General features: G+C 45.8%; 1 protein-coding gene across 2 annotated transcripts in view; it reads left to right on the top strand.

Annotated features, from left to right (window-relative positions):
* Positions 1–22,851, top strand: part of nfatc1 (nuclear factor of activated T cells 1) — a 52,920-nt gene that overhangs the window by 22,221 nt on the left and 7,848 nt on the right. The window contains exons 7-9 of one of the 2 annotated variants that reach the window (XM_084311683.1): positions 6,121–6,176; positions 15,091–15,223; positions 18,067–18,657. In XM_084311683.1, the coding sequence (XP_084167809.1) occupies positions 6,121–6,176; positions 15,091–15,223; positions 18,067–18,657 (780 nt within the window). The remainder of the gene's footprint in view (positions 1–6,120; positions 6,177–15,090; positions 15,224–18,066; positions 18,658–22,851) is intronic. The other variant, XM_084311684.1, reaches the window with a different exon arrangement.

Below are 22,851 nucleotides of genomic sequence, written 5' to 3'. Positions count from 1 at the left end.
CAATTCTAAGGAATAGCCATTAGAGATCAACAGTAACCCAGATGCTTATTTAGGGTGTCTGTTAAACCACAGATCCCTGGCAGTGGCACTTCCGGTTTGGGCAGACATTCCTACGAACACAACTGGCAGTGTGATAGTCCTGATCGCTGTGTTAGCGACTCCTACTGGTTGATCTAGGTGTCTGCTCAGGGGATCTGGGGGAGATAGCGTGAACCTCCATGTGCGTTATGCTCTCCCAGTGAAACTCCTTGCTGTCAGGTGCCACATGTATTGGAGGAGGCACAGAAGTGGACACAGGAAAGGCATTTGTATGATCAGGAACATTGGCAACGCTAAATGCCACAGGGCTTGACTTGAGCCAGACAGACATTGACCATAGTGCTATTGTACAAAAAGAGTCCAATATAAACTGATTGCACAGGATGGGACTGGATATTGTAAAAGCTGCAGCGAGAGACAGATTTACACTGTTAAAAGTAGAAACGTGGAACGGCCTACACTGTAAAAAGAAGTGAAAACGGATGTACGCTGTGAACAGTCTGAAGGGGAAAACTACCCGCACTCTTCAGAAAGAGAGAGGAAATGGACACTGTGCAACATTTATATAAATACAGTTCAAGAATAAGTCAATGACGTTAAATTAAGCTCAATAAGTCAATTAAGTTTGACAAGATATAGTAGAAAGATTTTTTTTGTTTTTCTTTTTTTAAGATTTATTTTTTGGCGTTTTATCGCTTTATTGCTACTGGGCAGTCCAGTAGGGAGAGACAGAGGAGGAATGGGAGACAGAGCGGGCGGAAGACATTCGGCAAATAACGACGGGTTCGGGAGTCGAACCCGGGTCGGCCGTGTCGCGGCTGAGCGCGCTATGTGGTTCGCCACTGGGGCACCCTGATTTTTTTATTTTTAAAGTGAAGATTAGATAAACTTTTTGTTAATTCATTCTTGTGGCTGTCTATTGCCTTGGTGTTGTTGTTTATTTTTACTGTTGATACTGATTCTCTGATCCAAAGACCTTATTGTGAGCAGTTTCATGTAGGAGCTGTCCTATACTGGCCACCGTACTGCACATAATGTTTGCTTTGGTCAGGATCATTCATCACAGCGATGAACACGAGCATCATGGTTTTTCCCAGGACAGCGATCGCCTCGGAAGTAGTTCCGGTGCGGTTCTTTAAACCAAAAGGTTTTAATCCACATCATAACATGCAGGCAAAAGGGTTACCTATTTCTAACACAAAATCATGTGTTAGAAATAGGTATTCCTCCAGAATTGTGAAACTAGAAAAGTGTACTTTCCCGACCAACAAAAGACGATTGATTGTCGTCGTGCATTAAGGTGTGGCACCAAAATCAATGTAAGTGATCGGGTCCGTCCGGGCAGTACCGAGCATGTCGACACCAGTACCACTTGGTTCTCAATTCTTGGTACCCAACCCTAAATTTGTCCTTTTATTTGTGGGTTTGAGGTTCAAGGAATTGATACTATGGGACGCTAACGGTCTGAGGCGTTCATTTGTTGTCTGTGTAAATACATTATGTAAATCTGTGAAACAGATCACACTGTAAAACATATGCATACAGTGCATACAGTTATTTTTATGAAGAGAGAGAGCAATTACATGAGTATGTGAATACTGAACAGCTGTATAGTATAGGTCATACTATAGTACAGTATAGCATAGTATTGAATAGTATAGTAGGCTATAGTGTAGTGTATGATAGCATAGGAGTGTACTCAGTATTTCCCTAGCATCATGGATAATGGCTGAATATTAAAGAGTGAGCTGAAAGGGAATCCTAGCAGAGGAATCGGACCTTGAGAGACTCAAAAGAGTGCTTTCACATCTGGCCAGGCAGACTGGATGGCTGCCTGATCCTTTGCAGTCTGTATCGTGGCACTTAACTTGCTACTTCTCTCAGAGCCGAAAGCCCTGAGTCAGTTTAGCCCTCCAGAGCCGTTTCATTTTATGACCCCTGACCCCAAGCTAACCGTCAGAGCCATTGTGTGTGTGTGTGTGTGTGTGGGGGGGGGGGGGCAGGCTTGGACCAGGTACTCCAAACCTGGCTGCCACATCGCGACGGCCCCGTCTAGTTGTTCTTGGCCCAAGCAACTGTACAAGTAAGAGGACCTCCAAATTGAATTGGGAGAGGATTATCTGGCTGTCGGAGCTGCCAGGTGCTGTCTGGAATTCCCCATAGAAAATTATAGATAACCATACTCCTTTTAAGAGGGAAAGCCCGTAAGTGTTTGAGCGAGATGAAAGTACTGAAGTAGTAGAAAGTAAGTAAGCCTCAGTGATTGAGGCTCTTTTCTGCAGTCAGGGAAAGCGAGATGTATATTTTAGCTGGTCGTGGTTTTATGGGTCTCTTTGAGTCCTCGTTGGGAGGGGTGCTTCCCCTTGGCGGTGCACACATGGTCAGTCGGCATTGGATCAGATTCATTGCATTCATAGAACAATGACTTCCACTTAAAGTCGTTTGGCGGTTTTGGCTGGCCTCGGCACTGCTGAGAACAATGGCTGTTTTTCATAAACAAATCAATTACAGCCACATAAATGGAGTGTGAGAGGGGGGTGGGTTTGTTTTGATAAATTACAGTGTATGATTCACAAAATCATACTGTAGGCCTGTTCGAGGAAAGACCATTTGATTTCCATTGACTCGAGGGGGAGATATATCTCGCTGTACGCCGATGAAACTGTGCTGTGGCGGCGCCACTGTCGCGAGCGGCGTGCGTCGTGCTGAAGAGGAGCTTTAGTATCTCCATCTCCTTGGCTGCCATGCGTCAGAGTAGCCTCGGGAGACTGGAGAGGGAGCTGGCTCGCCTCAGTAACCACCCCCCGTCCCATGTGACGGCAACTTCAGCACGCAGCGTCCACGATCCACGTGCTCCCAGGGCAGCAGGAGAGGAAGGAGTCCCAACCGCCCAACGAGGAGGACAAGGGATCCCTTTCAGTCGTGCCACGTGGGCCTGGGCAGAGCATGTGTTTATATTTACTGTACATTATGAGGGCTTTGGGCACACGCCACCCCGCTGTTGCGCTCCGGGCACCAGAGTTACTCCACCCCACCCCAATTAAGGAGCACAAGGAGCTGCTTGATTCCCTTCTATAAACCCTGCATGACAAATAGTTGTATTGTATACAGTCTGATCCACGCCTTGGGAGCTGCCAGGCTTCTGTGCACACACACCGACTGCACCACTACTGCCATGTGTCGTCGGCTAGCCTGTGTTATGTCTGTCCCTACTACCAAGGTAATGGCTTGGATAGACCACAGTTTAAGAAATGGGAGTTGTCAAGACGTCTTGCAACATTGGGATTCAAAATGGGGTTTCGGGGGATCGTGAGAGGGGTCTTGGGTGTATATGGTTGGGGTAGTGTGTGTGTGTGTGTGTGTGTGTGTGTGTGTGTGTGTGTGTGTGTGTGTGTGTGTGTGTGTGTGTGTGTGTGTGTGTGTGTGTGTGTGTGTGTGTGTGTGTGTGTGTGTGTGTGTGTGTGTGTGTGTGTGTGTGTGTGTGTGTGTGTGTGTGTGTGTGTGTGTGTGTGTGTGTGTGGTGTGTGTGTGTGTGTGTGTGTGTGTGTGTGTGTGTGTGTGTGTGTGTGTGTGTGTGTGTGTGTGTGTGTGTGTGTGTGTGTGTGTGTGTGTGTGTGTGTGTGTGTGTGTGTGTGTGTGTGTGTGTGTGTGTGTGTGTGTGTGTGTGTGTGTGTGTGTGTGTGTGTGTGTGTGTGTGTGTGTGTGTGTGTGTGTGTGTGTGTGTGTGTGTGTGTGTGTGTGTGTGTGTGTGTGTGTGTGTGTGTGTGTGTGTGTGTGTGTGTGTGTGTGTGTGTGTGTGTGTGTGTGTGTGTGTGTGTGTGTGTGTGTGTGTGTGTGTGTGTGTGTGTGTGTGTGTGTGTGTGTGTGTGTGTGTGTGTGTGTGTGTGTGTGTGTGTGTGTGTGTGTGTGTGTGTGTGTGTGTTGTGTGTGTGTGTGTGTGTGTGTGTGTGTGTGTGTGTGTGTGTGTGTGTGTGTGTGTGTGTGTGTGTGTGTGTGTGTGTGTGTGTGTGTGTGTGTGTGTGTGTGTGTGTGTGTGTGTGTGTGTGTGTGTGTGTGTGTGTGTGTGTCTGACACACGTAGATAGTATTGGATTGAATCCAGGGCACTGGGTTGGGTGGTATTGGGTTTGTCGAGTGTGGGTAGGAGTGTATTAGGAGAGAGGCTGTAACTGTTACTGAGGTCTTTAACTGGCAGATTGGTGGACACGTTTGTGCAGACGTTGCTATGGCCCACTTGAACATTCTGTGGTTATCAGTTAATCCAGAACATCTTTTTTATACAAAGGTATCCCACATACACACACTACTGAAGCTTTTACATTTTTAAGCAATTTTCCTGGCATTAGGCATTAGAGTGAAAACAAATTGCTCAATTTCATTATTTTTTTCTTCCTTTTGCTTCTGTATTGATGTTTGCCAAGAAATATGGTGTGTCATGCGTGTGCGTGTGTGTGAGGGTGAGATCTGAAAAACATGTTTACCTCCTTGGTGGACTCAACATACATCCTCTTAGGCTTCCCTTCTGGAGAGGTTCCCAGAGAGAGAGAGAGAGAGAGAGAGAGAGAGAGAGAGAGAGACTCCATCTCTGGCCACCTCCTTGCCCCTCTGTCATCAGAGGGGGGGATACCTTATCCCTCCGCATTAAGCCGTCCACTCTTATTTTAACTGCCTGCTTATCCGGTTGCAGACAGCCCAGCTGAAAGGTCTAGTACCTGTCTCACTCAATGTTCTTCAGGAGAGGACTTTTAAGTTGTGAGAAACTGCAGCACTGGCACGTTTCACTTCCACCGGGGACATTTGTTTTCACTGTGATTTCAGTTCTATTTTGGACCTCGTTAATGAGACGTGGGTGTAAGAAGAAGAAAGAAAAAAATAAATGCTTTTCCTTCTTTATCTTGTAAACTGTGTGAAAGTGGCTTTTTGTTGATTTCCCATAGAGCAGAATAACAAATCAAAAAACCCTTTTTTCAAAGGGGACCCAACAGCTGGTTTGCCCCCATTTTATTGCCTGATAGGAAAACTTCTTTCCCGAAAGACGTGTCGGCTAAAAAGACGAGCATCACCAGGAAATAACACTAATAAAACATTTAATAATATGCGGGTGACAGGCAGCCTGGTATTTGAATACACCAGTTCTAGGGGGAAAATAGAAAATCAACAATGGTTTGAGAGGCGATGAGCCAGTCATTATTTTCCAGTCATTCAAAGCTTGCTAGTTATCGGAATCCCCGGTTTATGGCTCTGTTAACGAGCCCGCCAGTCGGAATTGGCCGCGGCACGTTGGGATTCCACAAAGGAATGAAGTCAGGGCTTCTCCCGTCCGGCAAAAAATACGTCAGTCATCCCTTTGGTATGGTTCAGATTTCTCTCTCTCTCTGTCTCCCCCCTCTCTCTCTGTCTCTCTGTCCCCTCTCTCTCTCTGTCTCTCTGCCCCCCTCTCTCGCTCTCTCTCTGTCCCCCTCTCTCGCTCTCTCTCTGTCCCCCCCTCTCTATCTCTGCCCCCCCCTCTCTCTCTCTGTCTCTCTGCCCCCCCATATCTCTGTCTCTCTATCTCTGTCTCTCTGTCTCTCTCTCTCTGTCCCCCCCCTCTCTCTCTGTCTCTCTGTCCCCCCCTCTCTATCTCTGCCCCCCCCCTCTCTCTCTCTCTCTCTGACCCCCCTCTCTCTATCTGTCCCTCTGCCCCCCCCCTCTCTCTCTCTCTCTCTGACCCCCCTCTCTCTATCTGTCCCTCTGCCCCCCCCTCTCTCTCTCTCTCTGACCCCCCTCTCTCTATCTGTCTCTCTGCCCCCCCCCCTCGCTCTCTCTCTCTCTGACCCCCCCCCCCCCCTCTCTCTCTGGATAGTTTCTGAGATAGACCGAGACCAGAGGATATGATCTCATGATCCGTGGGTCAGACAGTATGACGTTGACGATAGCTCTTGTCCTCTGGGGCTGCTTTCTATATTAATGATGTAACAGATAATAAAAACAACAGTTACACTCATGACATTTCTTAGCATTTCATCACTGGTGCCTTGACTGTCCAGGTAGCTCAGCGTATTTTCCGTCTTGTGTCTAAATTACTTTTTTCACTCTTTGTTAGATGGTCACCACCTTTGGGAGACTGAGGCCAAGGTTGAGAGGGACGCCTCAAAGTCTGTAAGTAATAAAAGTGTGTGTGTGTGTGTGTGTGTGTGTGTGTGTGTGTGTGTGTGTGTGTGTGTGTGTGTGTGTGTGTGTGTGTGTGTGTGTGTGTGTGTGTGTGTGTGTGTGTGTGTGTGTGTGTGTGTGTGTGTGTGTGTGTGTGTGTGTGTGTGTGTGTGTGTGTGTGTGTGTGTGTGTGTGTGTGTGTGTGTGTGTGTGTGTGTGTAAAAGTGTGTGTGTGTGTGTGTCTGTGACGAAAAAAGGATTTTTCTTCTTTCTCACAGATTAACATAAAACATACAGCCAGGATTGGGAAGTAATGGATTATATGTAATTAATCTGATTACAAAAAATAGTAACCATAATCCTTTTACAGTTACTGAAAAAACACAGTAATCTGATTCCAGATACAAAAAGAAATGTACGGTTAACACTTTGGTTGCCTTGGGTTAAATTAATGATATACCATAGATTGCCAGCGCTATTTGTCTATGGAGAAAGTCCCCTTCTTTGCAGGGCTATAACTTTTTAAATTCTATTGCTACATTGCCATTATTAGGGCCCATTCAAAGTCCTATATGTATTGTTCATTGTGTAGCAACGTTAAACTTTTTCATTCACATATTCATAGTAAAGTATGGTCTAATGTATAAGTATGTTTTCATCTCTTTCTGCAACTTTCTCCAGAACGTGATATATAGCCCCAAATGCATTATATTGATGATGAAATACAGTTTGATGGCAATCAGCGCGATATAAAAAATTCCAACTAGACGTACTTCTAGAAGTTACTACACGTCATCTGATGTTGACCGGATGGGCGAGGGGGCGTTTATAATTCCGTGGGCAGCGTTATACCAATCATCTAATGTGGGTCAAATGTTGATAAAAGCAGTTAGTATCGAAGATGGTAACGTTACACGCTGAAACTCACCCCAGTCTCCGCGCGCCGTTGGGCGATCATCGTCGAGTAGAAATTTTATCATTATGGGATATATTATTACCCGGTCCATCTCCAGCTTGTATAATGGTATATACGTCCAAATCATGTTGTTTATCGAGTTATTGGCAATCGATCGCTATGTAGAGTGACGAGCTAGAGTGCCGGAACCTATACCGAGTGGCCGGAAGTAATAGGGCCGACCAGCAAAACCTCTACTGCGCTTCCTGTTAAGCGGTTGCGCCGATCGGCCACCAGATGGCGCTCCTGAACCGCCAGAGAGCTCAGTGGGTCCTGCTGGTGGATATCAGGCCAGCGGAGGGGGAATATGAATCCGATTCCAGATTTTTGAAATATTGATATAAGGACGCTGTACAGCGTCCCCCGGCAACTTTAGCATGGCCAGCAATGACGCTGTAAAGCGTTTTTAGGCAGTCAAAGTGTTAAGTAACCGATTCTGGATAGGGATGTTTGATATTGGCTTTTTTTTACCGATATCCGATATACCGATACTGTCCAACTTTTAATTTCCGATACCGATATCAACTGATACCGATATGCAGGCCCCCCCCCAGTTAAAATTCCAGTCTGCGGGCGGCTGAGTGGCGCAGTGGGCAAGGCGCTCGCCACTAACGCAGGAGATACTGGTATCGAGCCCAGCTCTCGGCGTTGCTACCGGCTTGGGCGGCCGTCATACTAACACAATTGGCAGTGTTAGAGGGTGGGAAAGCCGGTGGGTGGGGATTGGACGTTGTGGACAGCGACTCCTACAGGTCGGTTGGTGTGCCTGCGCAGCAGAATCAGGAAGTGACGGGGCAGCGTGAGCCTCCCACGTGCTACTCCTCGCCACTGAGAGAGTAGCTGTGCAGGTGAAAAGATGCGACGGCTGCCTCCTCGTGTACCGGAGGGGACACGTGATGCAAGGCTTCGTCCACATTGCAGCCGACCAGTGGGAGGCATGGTCTAACAACGTTCGAGACAGGGGAGGGTAGAATTGGATACAACGAAATTGGGATGGGAGAAACATTTTAAATGGGAGAAAAAGTAGATAACATTTTTTTTAATAAAAAATAAAGAAATTGGGATGGGAGAAGAAATTGAAAAATAGGAGAAAAAGTGGATCAAACTAAAGAAATTCCAGTCTGCAAATTATACATGAGTTTAACTACTGTGTATTTATCGTGTATAAATAAAGATTTAATGAAAATTGGAGTAAAATGTCTACCTTAAATGCATATTATATCGAATTGGAGGGAAAGTAATCCAAAAGTAACATAAAATAATCAGATTACCTCACTGAGTTTGAGTATTTCAGTGGATTATAATTACAACGAAGTAAGCAGTTATGTCCAACTCAACATTTTCTAAGTACTGTAGGTGCCATGCATAAATAGCATCAATTGGGCATGTCTGTAAATGGGAGGCTCTTGGGTATACATAGAACTCATTTTAATTCATATATCTTGAGGTGAGAGGTCAAAGGGACCCCTTTGAAAATGGCCCTACAATTTCTATGGTACCATGTTTGGTAGGCCTACTTATGGATTGTCTAGTTTCACATGATACCACTACCTTCACGCTAGCTTAAGAAATGAGCACGCTAGAGTCAGTGAAAGCCAGCTAATGGGGCTAATATATTTTTGTTATATGACTAAATCTTTAGGGGAGGCCAAAATAATAAATTGTTTTCCTAAAAAGGGTCTGACGACACCACCGAAAGAAACCTCGCCAGCCCTGCATACAGCCTCCTGTGTTTTTTTCTATGTGATTTAGAATTAATTGCCTCCCAACCCTTGAATGATACAAATCAGCAACACTCACAGACTGCACCTGAATCACGACTGTAAATACAAACTGAATCGGGAGAAGGGCCCCATGGGGGGGAGACACGGTGTTATGTTTAAAATGTGGAAAAGGGTTCTCCAGAGTTCATTGTCCTGGAGGAGCCTGTGGGAGTCTTGAGCTTTGGCAGTGTGTCCCATCTTAGTCCTGAGACAGACAGCTGGGGGCTGTAGGGACTGACTCACCCAGAGAGGGGGGAGGGGGGAGGTAGAGAGAGAGAGAGAGAGAGAGAGAGAGAGAGAGAGAGAGAGAGAGAGAGAGAGAGAGAGAGAGAGAGAGAGAGAGAGAGTGTTTTGAGAGATAGATGAGGGGATTAGTGTGTCTACATGTGAGGCACTGCACCTGCTCTCTGTGTCTCCCCACCACACACACACACACACACACACACACACACACACACACACACACACACACACACACACACACACACACACACACACACACACACACACACACACACACACACACACACACACACACACACACACACACACACACACACACACTGTTGTTGCAGGGTCACATCTGTACGATACTCAAATAGACACAAGAGGCTCTTTCCATAGCCCAGTCTCCTGGCTTGGTCCCATTTTAAACACTGACAGTCAGTGCTTTGGCCAGGGTTATCCTCTGCTTTTGGACCACAAAGCAGACCAGACTACACACCCACCCCCACCCACCCAAGAAATAAAATATAAAGAAAAATACCTTTAACCCATCCATCATCAAGAGGAGATTGCAAAAAAAAGGAAAAGGGGTTAAACAAATAGTTTAGTTTCAATTGTATGAAATATTAGTAGGTTCTCCCGTATTATAGAATACAATAGGAATATTTTTATTATCCAGAGTTACGAATAAGAATAAAAAACAAATTTCCTAAGAATAAGAATAGAATAAAATATACAGTAAATAAATACAGTAAAAATATACTGAAGTCTACAGTAGGTGTAATACTGCACAGTGTTGTTTCAAAAGTAAGAGTCCAGGAAGATGGTAACTGTCACTCTGTGCTCAGTGATGCAGTGAGGCACAGTGATGCATTGTATAGTCTGATGGCTATCGGAATGAAGGACTTCCTGTGCCGTTCAGTGCTGCATTTAGGTAGTGTGAGCCTAGCACTGAACATGCTCCTCCTGTCAGCCAAGTCTGTGTATAGTGGGTGGAAGGGGTTTTCCCTGATAGCCTGGAGCTTAGCAAGGCTCCTCCTCTCCGCCACCCTCGCTAGGGAGTCCAGCTCCACCCCAACCACGCTACTGGCCTTCCCGACCAGCTTAACCAGCCTGTTTGTGTCCCCTGCTCTCAGTCCGCTGCCCCAGCAGGTCACAGCGTACAAGAAGGCGCCCGCCACCACAGACTCATAGAACATCGTCAACATCCTTGTACAGACATTGAAGGATCTCAGCCTTCTGAGGAAGTAGAGTCGGCTCTGGCTCTTCTTGTACAGTGCCTCTGCATGTTTTGACCCGTTCAGTTTGTTGTCGATGTGCACACCGAGGTATTTGTACTCCTCAACCATGTCCACATCGACTCCCCTGATGGAAACGGGGGTCACAGGTGCACTCCTCCTCCTCCCCAGCTCCACCACCAGTTCCCTGGTCTTCGCCACATTTAGCTGCAGGTGGTTTTTATCGCACCATGTGACGAAGTCCACTACCAGTTCCCGGTATTCCCTCACCATCCTTTATACATCCCACTATCGCAGAGTCATCAGAAAACTTCTGAAGGTGGCAGGACTCTGACCGATAGTGGAAGTCGTTGGTGTAGACGGTGAAGAGGAAGGGAGAGAGGACTGTCCCCTGCGGGGCCCCGGTGTTGCTGACCAGTCTGTCTGACACACAGCTCCGTAGGCGCACATACTGTAAGCCCAGGCCTTATGGTATCAAAAGCACTGGAGAAGTCAAAGAACATGACTCTCACAGTGCTCCCCGGCTTGTCTAGGTGATTGTAGGCTCGGTTCAGCAGGTAGATGACAACATCCTCTACCCCGAGTCGGGACTGGTAGGCGAACTGGAGTGGGTCTAGGTGGGGTTTGGTCACCGGGCGGAGTTGCACCAGGACTAACCTCTCCATGGTCTTCATTATATGAGAGGTTAGAGCCACCGGCCTGTAGTCCTGCTGGGACGCAGGCAGGGACCACACAGGAGGTTAGCAGATGGTATCAGAGGTATGATGAGTAACACACACACTCATGCCTTCGAAATACTGCTCAGGTTTTCATAGCTGTTTCTTCTAGTAGAGTAGTAGAAAAGTAAAGGAAAACAGACAATTTTAAATTAAATTGCACTGTGACAATTGTATTACAAGATAAATACATCAAAAAATAAACGTCATATCACTGTGTAATTTTGACTGGAAAATTAAATACTGTCAAATACTTTTTATAAACAATACCATCAAAACAAAGATATATTGTGATATGGCATTTTGGTTATATTACCCAGCCCACCCAAATATCTGTTTAGACAGACGGACAGATACTATTAGCTGATAGTATTGAAGGAAGGATGGAGTTCAGTATGCAGGACAAGGCCAGCTGATAGTATTGAAGGAAGGATGGAGTATGCAGAACAAAACCAGACGATAGTATTGAAGGATGGAGTTCAGTATGCAGGACAAGGCCAGCCGTTAGTATTGAAGGAAGGATGGAGTTCAGTATGCAGGACAGCAGTGCCTCATCTGGCTTCACTTGGTGTTATGGCTGCTCTGATTTAGTACAATGCGTGTGTCAGCCCAGTGTCGGGACCGGCCCTCCTCCCAAACTTATTTCAAAGATAAATGACTTCCAGTCTGGCTACTGAAACAGCTTCTCCAACACACACACACACACACACACACACACACACACACACACACACACACACACACACACACACACACACACACACACACACACACACACATACACATACACATACACATACACATACACATACACATACACATACACACACACACACACACGCACCATGCACACAAGCAATAAGCATACACACATTGACACATATACAAAAATACACGTAAAAACACACAGACAAATGCACATGCTCACACACACACACACGCACGCACGCACGCACGCACGCACGCACGCACGCACGCACGCACGCACGCACGCACGCACGCACGCACGCACGCACGCACGCACGCACGCACGCACGCACGCACACACACACACACACACACACACACACACACACACACACACACACACACACACACACACACACACACACACACACACACACACACACACACACACACACACACACACACACACACACACACACACACACACACACACACACACACACACACACACACACACACACACACACACACACACACACACACACACACATCTTGTGGAGTGTATACATGGTATGGCCAGGGGCTGCACCGTGGCACAGGGTCTGTGTTGGCCTGACCTCACCTCTGAGACAGCAGGGAGCCCTGCTGGAGAGATGAAATGAACCGTCTGGCTGCTTCTCGGTCCAGTTCAGACTCACCGTGAAAACAACCACGGTTACTGAAAGCTGACTTCACTGGCTCTGTTGTTTCACCCATCTGGTGTGGGGACCGGGTTATTTTGTAGCTTCCTCTGTGTGCTTTAGGGGCTTTAAAAGGCAAAGCGAAAATCAACTCAAGACTTTTATTTCTGTATTTTTTCCTTTGTTGAATCAGAGAAAGTCACTGTATTATTACAGGCATTTTCACAAAGACCTTTTGTTTTAAAGGGTAATTTCAGGGTTTTGGTCTGGTAAGCGGAAGGTTCCCGGTTAGATTCCCGTGTGGAAGTGTCCATTTACCATTTTCGGAGTCCTGTCTCAGCACAATCCATGCCGTGCCTCATACTGTATAACCAGCTCCTCCTTAGTTAGCCACAGAGCTAATGTAAAGTGAATGGGGCCACTGTAAAAAGCACTTATACACTGCTTTGCTTTGGATGCAACGTGGAGTAGGTTTCAGCTTTTATTTTCAGGCTGGTACAGAATGAAGAGTGGCCCCATTACTTTGCATTCGTTTTGTGACTAACTAGCAGGAGCTGTGGGTATCCAGTATGAAGAACAGCATGGATTATGCGGAGAAAGGACTCTACCGATTAACGGTAAATAGGAAATAGGGCTAGGGGTCCAAATTTCAGATCTTTTCATTTAATTTCAACCTTTATTTAAAATCGTAAGCATCTGAGGTTTCCCTCATTTACAGAAACGACGATTGTACAGTACATAATAAAAACAATATTCACAGAAATTTAAACACCAGAGTAAAACAAATTAAAAACGTTTAAAAAATAATTTTAAAATATCAACTAAAACAGTTACAGGTAGTCACACAATGGTCTGAAATCATACATTTAAACATTCCAAGGGAAGGGAGAACCTCCAATTTTAGCGTGAGTTGAAGGACATTCCATGAGTTAGAGGCATCAAAGGAAAAGGCTGACTTCCCTAGCTCAGAACAAACTTGAGGGACCCTAAGAACCATCCAGTCATTCGATCGAGTTGAATAGGTTCCAATATTCCAATCTAACAGTGAGGAGATATAAACAGGTTGTTTACCAATAAGGGCTTACCTTATCTTACCCTATAAGACGATACAAATATATATATATATATTATAATAATAATCATAAAATAAGTAAGGGATAATGTATAGCTACGAGGTCATTGTCGCAAAATAATTGACCGACACAGAGTTTAAAATACCGAGGCGCCTCGCCGAGGTGTTTTAAACGTCAGTGAAGGTCAATTATTTTGCTACAATGACCGAGTATAGGCTATACATTATCCCGCTTATTACATGGCTAACTTACTAACAATATACCTAATTCATTTTACAAGATCAAATGCAGACGCAGTTCTGTTCTGTCGCTCCTGCTGTCATCGCCGGCAGCTTGCACTGATGACTGAATGCAGCTGTGCATATGCTGAGCAGCTGAAACAGTGTGTGTCAGTGGGCTTGATTACTCCAGCTGCGAAAAACAATAATCACCGGTGGTTATCGAAAAATAATTCACCGCTGTCGGGGGCTATTGACCAATCACAATCAAGCATTTCGGCGAATGTTAAAACGCCATGTAATAATCATAAATAATATATTAAGTCAGGAATCCATGCCATTTTTGTTGACTACAGTTGAATAATAGCAGTTGAATAAAGCATGACGTGCCACTTGGTGAAGGTTTTAAGTCTCAAAGGAACACGCCAACATTATGGGAAATGTGCTTAATTACCATCTTCTCCAGAGTCAGACAGGAACATAGATACCAATTTCCTCTGTAGCCTAGCTTAGCACAAATTAATGGAATTGGATACAGACCAGCTAGCCTAGTTGTAGGCAAGAAACACCTCTCCCAGAGTTTTGAGCCAGGCTAGTGGTGCGTATCTGCTTCCATTCCATTTGCACTAAGCTAGGCTAGCTTGCAGCCGTATAGCTTTCGACTGAATGCACAGAGAGGGAAGGATCTGGAAAGCATATGAAAATAATCTCCGTCCAACAGTCCCAACACACTGTCAGCATCAGCTCCCCTCACTAACGGCACACTTAGCAAGTTAGGCAGCACATGGGGTGACATTCTGAACCCTTAAAAAAAAAAAAAAAAAAAATTGCCTTTATTTAACCAGGTTTGTCCCAATTGAGATCCAGGATCTCTTTTACAAGGGAGACCTGGCCAAGAAACAGCAGCAACACAAAGTTTCAACATACACACATAGACACTACAGACAAAAGCAACATTACAAAATGGTCAAACAAAACATCTGCACACAGAAAACGTGGTTACAATAGGCTTCACCATAGCCTTAAATACATTTAGTGTTACCAAGCTTTGGATCTTCAGATCGGACTGGAGATTGTTCCATGTAGTAGGTGCGGAAAACCTAAAAGCTTTCTTTCCCATTTCTCCCATTCTGAACCTTACTTCTCCTGATGCATGCCTTTTCATAATGTACACTTACTGACTAACATAACACTGGGAACATACTTGGCACCCCAGTTATTTCGCTAATGGCAGTCCAACTTGAAACATAAAGCCTATTCCCTCCCCCTCTTCCCCCCTTTTATAGACGTCTATTTTTAGGTCAAATGTACCTATAGGTATATAACTGAACCTTATCTCACTAGTGCGTTACTCTGTTTGGGTTACAGAATTCTCTTCTTGTTGAAATACCTCCGTATCGCAACCAGAGACCCGCAGGCCCAGTTCACGTCAACTTCTATGTGTGCAACGGCAAGAGGAAAAGAAGCCAGTACCAGCGCTTCACCTACGTGCCTGTTAATGGTAAATCCTCTCCATCTGTCTCTCTCTGTCTCTCTCTCTCTCTCTCTCTCTCTCTCTCTCTCTCTCTCTCTCTCTCTCTCTCTCTCTCTCTCTCTCTCTCTCTCTCTCTCTCTCACTCCCACTGGCTTTCTCATTTTCACTTTCTTGTGAAAGCCCCCCTCCTCTTCTGTCTGCCTTTGTCCTTTCATAACCCAGACTAATTAAAAACACTTTAGTCACCATTTTACATCTGAGGAAGACGGCGAAAACTATTTGTATTTGTATTCCTCTCGTCTAGTGGTTTGCTAGGGAGGAACAAAGCAATACTATTATTACCCCCCCCCCCCCCCCTCCCCATTGTAAAAATCTATCTCCATAAAATCTGTTATTTTCCATACCTGTAGCTGTGCACTACAGTGGACTGACATACGAGGGCGGGAAAAGGGGTCTGGGAACGGCACGTTATTTGAATAGCAAACCTATTGCCAGGCTAAATAAAAAGACTGACCCACCAACCGAAATGTAAAAAAAAAAATAAGAAAAAAAAATGTAAAAACCACTGCTGCTAATTGCACGCAAGGCTTTGGGGCGAGCATCCAGTGGGTGGTTCAAAGCTCCGATTCAAGCTGAGCCGGCCCAGCCCTGTACGTGGGCGCCCCGAATGCCCTGCTGTGAAAGTGGAGCATTGTCCTGAGGCTGCTGGGGGAGAGAGTCGGGGGGGGAGGGTGCGACAGACAGACAGCGAGTCTGGTCACTGTCTCCCTCAGAGGGTGAGAGTCTATTCATTAAACACACATGTCTGAGCGGACGGCACGGTCGACCGGTCTGCATGGAAAGCTCAGAGACCAGGAATAGGCTACTGTAAAAGCTAAAGGGGTTGGACAGAGTCAAGATCTTGTCCTAAATCCTGTTTTTCTAAGTGAAATATAAATTAATTCTGGTGCTTAAAAGAACACGCCAACATTTAGGGAAATTAGCGTATCGTCTTCTCCAGAGAGAGAGACAAGAAGATAGATACCAGTTTCCTCTCTGTGCGTTCAGTAGAAAGCTATCTGGCTGCACGTTAGCCTAGCTTAGCACAATGAATGGAAGCGGACATGTCCGGTTAGCCTAAGCATTGTCCAACTAACACCTCTCCCGAAGGCTAACCGGCCATGTCCGCTTCCATTCATTGTGTTAAGCTAGGCTAACATGCAGCCAGATAACTTTCTAGTAAACGCACAGAGAGGAGACTGGTATCTATCTTCTTGTCTCTCTCTGGAGAAGACGGTAAGCTGATTTCCCAAAATGTTGGTGTGTTCCTTTTAATAACTTCGTAAATTATGTTTTTATTAACCATTTTATCTTTGGGACGTATCTATTACCAACTTGTGGCAAGACAAACATTTGCACTCCTCCCACTCATGTGTGTGTCTGTGTGCATCTGCCTATCCTTTCGCTGACAGACCCACTTCCTTTAACCCGGCCTAAAATAGCGGGTGTGTTTGCTATTTTAGTCTTGCGGTTGGCGTAAGCCATCTCATCAGAGATCCTCTTGTACAGTTGTTGACGGAGGAGGGGCTGAGTAAAGGCCTGGGTGTTGCGCGAAGTCTCCTCCTTGTTTGACAAATTTTCAGGCAAAACCAAAACCAATTTTCAGAGAAGCGCAAGAAGATGGAGCAGATAAGTAGATACTGTATAAGAGGAGAAAGTTATTTACGGCTTGAGCTTCAGAATCCAAGCGCGCGCTCCATGTTCTAATGTGAAACAGCTTCGCCTGTGCGGCCCACGAAAGAAAGAGAAACAGACCCTGTCTGTTGTGGTTAAAGAAATCCTGTCTGCCATGATGAGTCTCGGGCTCTAGAGGAACAGTGCTGTCTTTTTGCATGGAGCCGGACAGCTGCATCGCTGGCGTATAAGATTAATACAGCGTCATAAACAGGCACAGCTTGAAGACCCCCCTCAGCCCCCCCCCCCCCCCCCACCAGTGTAAAAAGTAATGTTCAACATGATCCACGTAAGAGTCCATACTGGTGGCCAAGGCCTGAGGGCCGAGAACAAGGCCATGGAGTGACTGGTTATTGGTTCATCTAAACCTCAACCACGGTCCACCACATGTAGAACCACTGCAATCCTCAACCTCTGAAGCCGCCATTTTGTTTCACTCAGCCTTGTCCCAAAATAAGGGGGTTCGGTAGGAGCAAAAAAGGAGGGCTGTGTAATTTATTTAAGATTGAAGAACCCTGTTGAGTACGAAGCAGTGACATATTTCATAACAAGATCCTGTTTTATAGAATCAGGCCTTGTGTTATAGAACCAGGCCTTGTGTTATAGAACCATACCTTGTGTTATAGAACCAGGCCTTGTGTTATAGAACCAGGCCTTATGTTATAGAACCAGGCCTTGTGTTATAGAACCAGGCCTTGTGTTATAGAACCAGGCCTCGTGTTATAGAACCAGGCCTTGTTTTATAGAACCAGGCCTTGTGTTATAGAACCAGGCCTTGTGTTATAGAACCAGGCCTTGTTTTATAGAACCAGGCCTTGTGTTATAGAACCAGGCCTTGTTTTATAGAACCAGGCCTTGTGTTATAGAACCAGGCCTTGTGTTATAGAACCAGGCCTTGTGTTATAGCTGGGTGTCTCCTGCGCTGATGATTCATCCCTTCTTTCTTTTTTCTCCTGGTTTTGTGAATTTTTTCAGCAGGGTGGGAGAGCTAGGGGCTGAGACACAGAGTGTCATTCATGAGGGTGTTTGTTCGGCAGTGGGTAACCTAGCCCCAAACCCACTCGCTCACACTCACTGGGAGAATGAAACAAATGTTTATAAATTTTTCTTTCCCCTTCTGACCCCCCCCCCCTTCCTCCCCCCTCCTCTTCGATCAGTTCCAACAATAAAAACGGAGCCGCATGATGACTACGACGCCGCCCTGGTGTGTAGCCAGCGAGGCGCTGGCCTGGCGCTGCACCCAAAGCCATACTTCGCCCCGCAGGTCACGACCTCCATGATACCCTCCGACCTCAGGCCGTGCACGCCGGGCGGGGCCTACTCCATTTGCCAGCAGAGGCTGGGGGCCAGGCCCTCCTCGTTATCCTCCTCATCCTCCCCGGCCACCAGCCCCAAACTTCACGACCTCTCGCCCACGGCCTTCTCCGCTGGTCCACAGTCCCCCGTCCCGCACGTCTCCATTATCCAGGAGACGCCCGGGCGCTACCAGCCGGCCGGCCTCTACCCGCCCAGCAGTGCCTCTTCCTCCCCTGCCTCGCAGCCCTCCACCCCGGGCGTGGACCCGGAGGCTCCCTTCTCTCCCCAGCCGCTCAGCAGCAGCAGCGGCAGCAGCAGCCCAGTGGCCCAGCGGCGCGCCAAGGTGCCTGAGAAGGGACGGTCCTCCCCGCAGGAGGAGGGAAGCCCCCCCACGCCGGCTATCAACATCAAACAGGAGCCACAGGAGCTGGACCAGATGTACCTTGATGACGGTGAGTGGAGAATGATTGTGCACCAGACGCCAGACACAAACGTAGATAAGACATATTGTAGACATCAACAGTCTACAGGGAGTGTGGGATTTGTTTTTTTTATATCTGACAACCAAGCGCCCCTTAATCCAGAATGGCAGATGGCAATTGATTACCTAACTAACCACCTAACTGCCTACTTGTCATTAAGTTCGTATACGACATCATCGTCTTCTCCTTCTTCTTCATCGTCATCGACTTCTACAGCAGTTAGATCAAAGACACCCGGTAGGTCCGGTCTCTCAATATCATCCCTTAAAACCTTGAATGAGGCAACCCCCCCCCCCCCCCGTTCAAAGCCCACTGATAAAATAAACGTTGCTTTGAGACCACTTTTTAATTCGTCTCACACAGACTGGAAGAGAGTTTTTTTTCTTTTTCTTTTTTCAGAGACAGAAACTTTATGACCTCAGTAGTCTGGGCCTCTGCTTTCGCCACCGAGCCCATGTGCTCTGCCGGCGCTGTGGTGATTTGAAATAAATAGGCGGATAAATGATGTTCCCCCGGGGCAAGGCAACAGTGCCTGGCCCCTCGGTAAATCACAGGGTGGGAAGGGCCTCTCTCTGAGCTGTGGATGAAGGAGCGCTAACCAGTGGCTATCAGTCGAGAGGACAGTGGAGCTTTGATCTCTTACCAGAAGCCCGGCTGAATAGTCTGGCCCGGGCCGGGCTTCCTGATGGGGAATGGGGATGTTATCCTGGGCCAGCGCTGTATGGTACAGGCCGTTCTCCAGCCACTTCCTGCTAGCGGTCTGGGTAAATAACACTTGTTAGCCCCGTCTGGGGGGATATTTAGCTCTCTGCCAGCAACGCCAACAGGGGGGGGGGGGGGGGTTTGATTAATAATTAACCTCTTACTGTCGTGTCACTCGTTGTCCACGTCTCTCTGCTTCATTCAAACTGAGAGTAGTTTAAGTATGGTAATGTACTTCTAAAATGACATACTTAAACCCTTACATAAATAATACAGTATAAAATAATCCTTAAAAAATTATACATTAATTCCCATAAACTAAGGCTAGAGTAATATACAGTATACGGAATGTATGTTTCTGAGGATTTGGCCCCCCAATTACGCCCCTTTTTTACGCCAGCAAATCCACGGAAATTGTACTAAGCATTCCAAATGAATGTGGCTTCTCACTTCGTTAAAGGTTCTGGCACAGTTTGATACGGGTGTTTTGTTTTATGGCCTCTCTCAGGTGTAAGTATTAGCCTAATTCCTCATCGACCGTGCTTGTTAAAGCTCACATAACAAAATACGAGACTTTTTTTTTTTAAGGGAGCCGAGACGCTTACTTTCTTTGCAAGTATATCGATGTTGAATTAAGTTCAGTTCAAGTTTGCATAGGAGAGATTTCTCGTTGAATAGACTGTAACTTAATATGGACATATTTGAAAGGATTACTGTATGGTTCAGGGTACGTGGAAGTATTGTTGTTGTTGGAGCATTGTTATTGCTTTCGGAAAATGTCAGAAATCCACCGCATTAAAGATTTAGCGCAATGGTTTGCAACTTGATTGTTAATTAGACAAAACAATATTCTTGAAAATGTCGATATGGCAAACCCACTTTCAGTTGACGGCAACTGAGCATTTTTGTGTCCTCACGAGACGTACGAGGATCGCCTTACGTCTCTCATCATAACTGCTATCTCTCTCACTGTTTATGCAGCCCTCTAATATTCACTCAGCCACCCCCCCCCCCCCCCCCCCCCCATCTACTACTATTTCTCAGACTGTCCTCTGGGAGGTCACAAATATCTCGGCTCATGGAAACTCTGAGTCACGAGGCTGGCCCAGGGCCGAGGCTATAGGCTACACAGGCTGCAGGATCTACACTGCTACTCCAGCCAGGCAGAGGGAGTTGGAAGCCGGCCATGTTGCCGTAAAACTTGCTGACTGTAGGAGTTTGGATGGATGATGCCTTTTTGGGCTCAGAGAGATGACTTGAGTTAGTGGTCCAACCCATACGTTAGGGGTTATACTGTAAATGGCTGCTTTTTTATATATCGCTTTTATCCAAAGCGCTTTACAATTTGTTACTCACATTTTACCCATTCACTCACACATTCACACACCGACGGCGGAGGCAACCATGCAAGGTGCCAACCTGCTCATCGGGAGCAATTAGGGGTTAAGTGTCTTGCTCAAGGAGTGACAAGGACACATCGACACACTGCCCGGGAGGGGCGGGAATCGAACCGAGAACCTCCGGATTGCCAGATGACTGCCCTACCTGGCTCTGTCTGGAAGTAGCTTGTCTTATTTTTTTTTCTTTCCTTGCCACACTGAAAAGAAACAGGCAGTACATGTGTATAGACTATGACCTCACACAGTTTATGACACGGATAATTGATATTAACCAGTAGCTTAGGCCGTTTAATAATGTTTGAGTTTTCTCATATTACCGGTAAATGCAATATCCAATAACAGTTGATCAAACCCAGGAAATATCTCAATATGTTTATGGCATAATGTAATCGCCACACAACTCGTCTTAGCCTGCAGGAAAGCCGATCACTAATGCGTGTCCAGAAACCGCCAAAAATGGGGAGTTTTTTTAAGTTTTTTTTGCTTATTTTCTTTCTTTGACTTTTGTTTTGGAGGGGTGGTGGTGCGTTTGTCAGCTACAATCAGGCCTTTCTTCCTCTTTCCTTCATCCATTTCTCTTTAGGACTAAAGCACTTCCAGTTATCTATTGTTCAGGCAATTTGTTACTATGAATATCTAGGTGGAGAAACACAGTTCATTGGCAAAAGCCAGGGTGAACTACACAACCACACTGAGGGACTGACTAACGGTAACCCAGTAGGAGCCTTATAGTGTGCGGGCCAAGAACATCTTGTGGCTTGTGGCTTGTGGCCTGGCCCTGCTGTGGCGGCAAACTGGAGGACTTTTAAAGCCCCGGGCTAGGTCTGAACAATATGGAATTCATATTGATATCGCAATGTGAACAAACACAATATCCATATCAAAATGAGTGTGAAATATGGGCATTCTCAAATAGAAATGTAAAATGCTAAATATAATAAATGAGAGAGAGTTAGATTGAGAGGAGTCTGGCAGACATGCCTCATCCATATAACAGAACACACTTGGTCCATATAGCACAAGTAGTGCCATAGGCCAACACTTACATTCAGTAGCAGGTAAATGTATTCCTATAAAAGACTACTGAAAAAGCTTTTAACTACATTAAAAAGGAAATGTGGTTTACACACAAGACTAGACCTTCGAAAAATTATATTGCAAGATACAGTATTATCAATAATGTTCTAATATTATTGCAATATGATATTTTGTCCATTTTATTGTTCAGCCCAGTTTATTTCCTCTCTCATTGTCTCAGTTCTGTTGTTTTACCAGAATATTTACACTTTTTCAAAGGCAGTTATTAGCTTGTCTGTGGATCGGGTTCTCCATTGTGGCATTGTGTTGACAGAGACCGTCATTAATGGCCCGGGTTGTGTCGACACGCTTGAAACCCCTTAATGAGGCAAACAGTGTTGTCCTGCTAATTGTTTAGGAGTTCCTCGTTTGTCCCGGGGCTTCCTGGTGGAAAGGCCTGGGGTCCGTATCAGTCCCCCCCAGCTGCTCTGGACCTCGTTGGGACAGGAAACAGTTCCCTGGATTGCTTCATATCCAGAGCTACTCTTCCTGAGCACGAGAAAGCTGTAATGTTAGACGCAAGGATAGAATAACAAGTCAACTAACCCCAATAACATAATCCCTTATATTAGACCAGCAGCAAATAGTAACAGGGGAATCATTGTATGTGGTTGGGAATAAACAATAAACAGATGGGGTTGGATAATAAGTAATACGTTAAACTCCCCTGTTTAGTTTAGTCTCTCAAGTAGCTAGTACAGTATGTAGCAATTGCGAGCCACAATATTTTGGAGCTAATAAAACAAAACTTGTATATGATATATGTCAGCGATTCACTATAATTGGATATGAATGATGACAATTGGATGTCATAAGTTCAAAGTAGCAAGACTTTGTCCCTCGTGTTTTAATATTACGTGTTTGGCAGTCTTATCCGAGCGTTTTCCATCCTCTGGAACTTTTAATTTAAACAATGATTTCTGATCTTGTGAAAATATCAGGTTGTGAGCCCAGCGTCGGATTGAATTATGGGCAGTGGTGCATG

Source organism: Notolepis coatsorum, assembly GCF_963971535.1.
Source record: "Notolepis coatsorum genome assembly, chromosome: 4".
Classification (NCBI taxonomy): domain Eukaryota; kingdom Metazoa; phylum Chordata; class Actinopteri; order Aulopiformes; family Paralepididae; genus Notolepis; species Notolepis coatsorum.
Note: the sequence above shows the minus strand (reverse complement) of the source record. Positions and strands in the feature narration are given on the sequence as shown.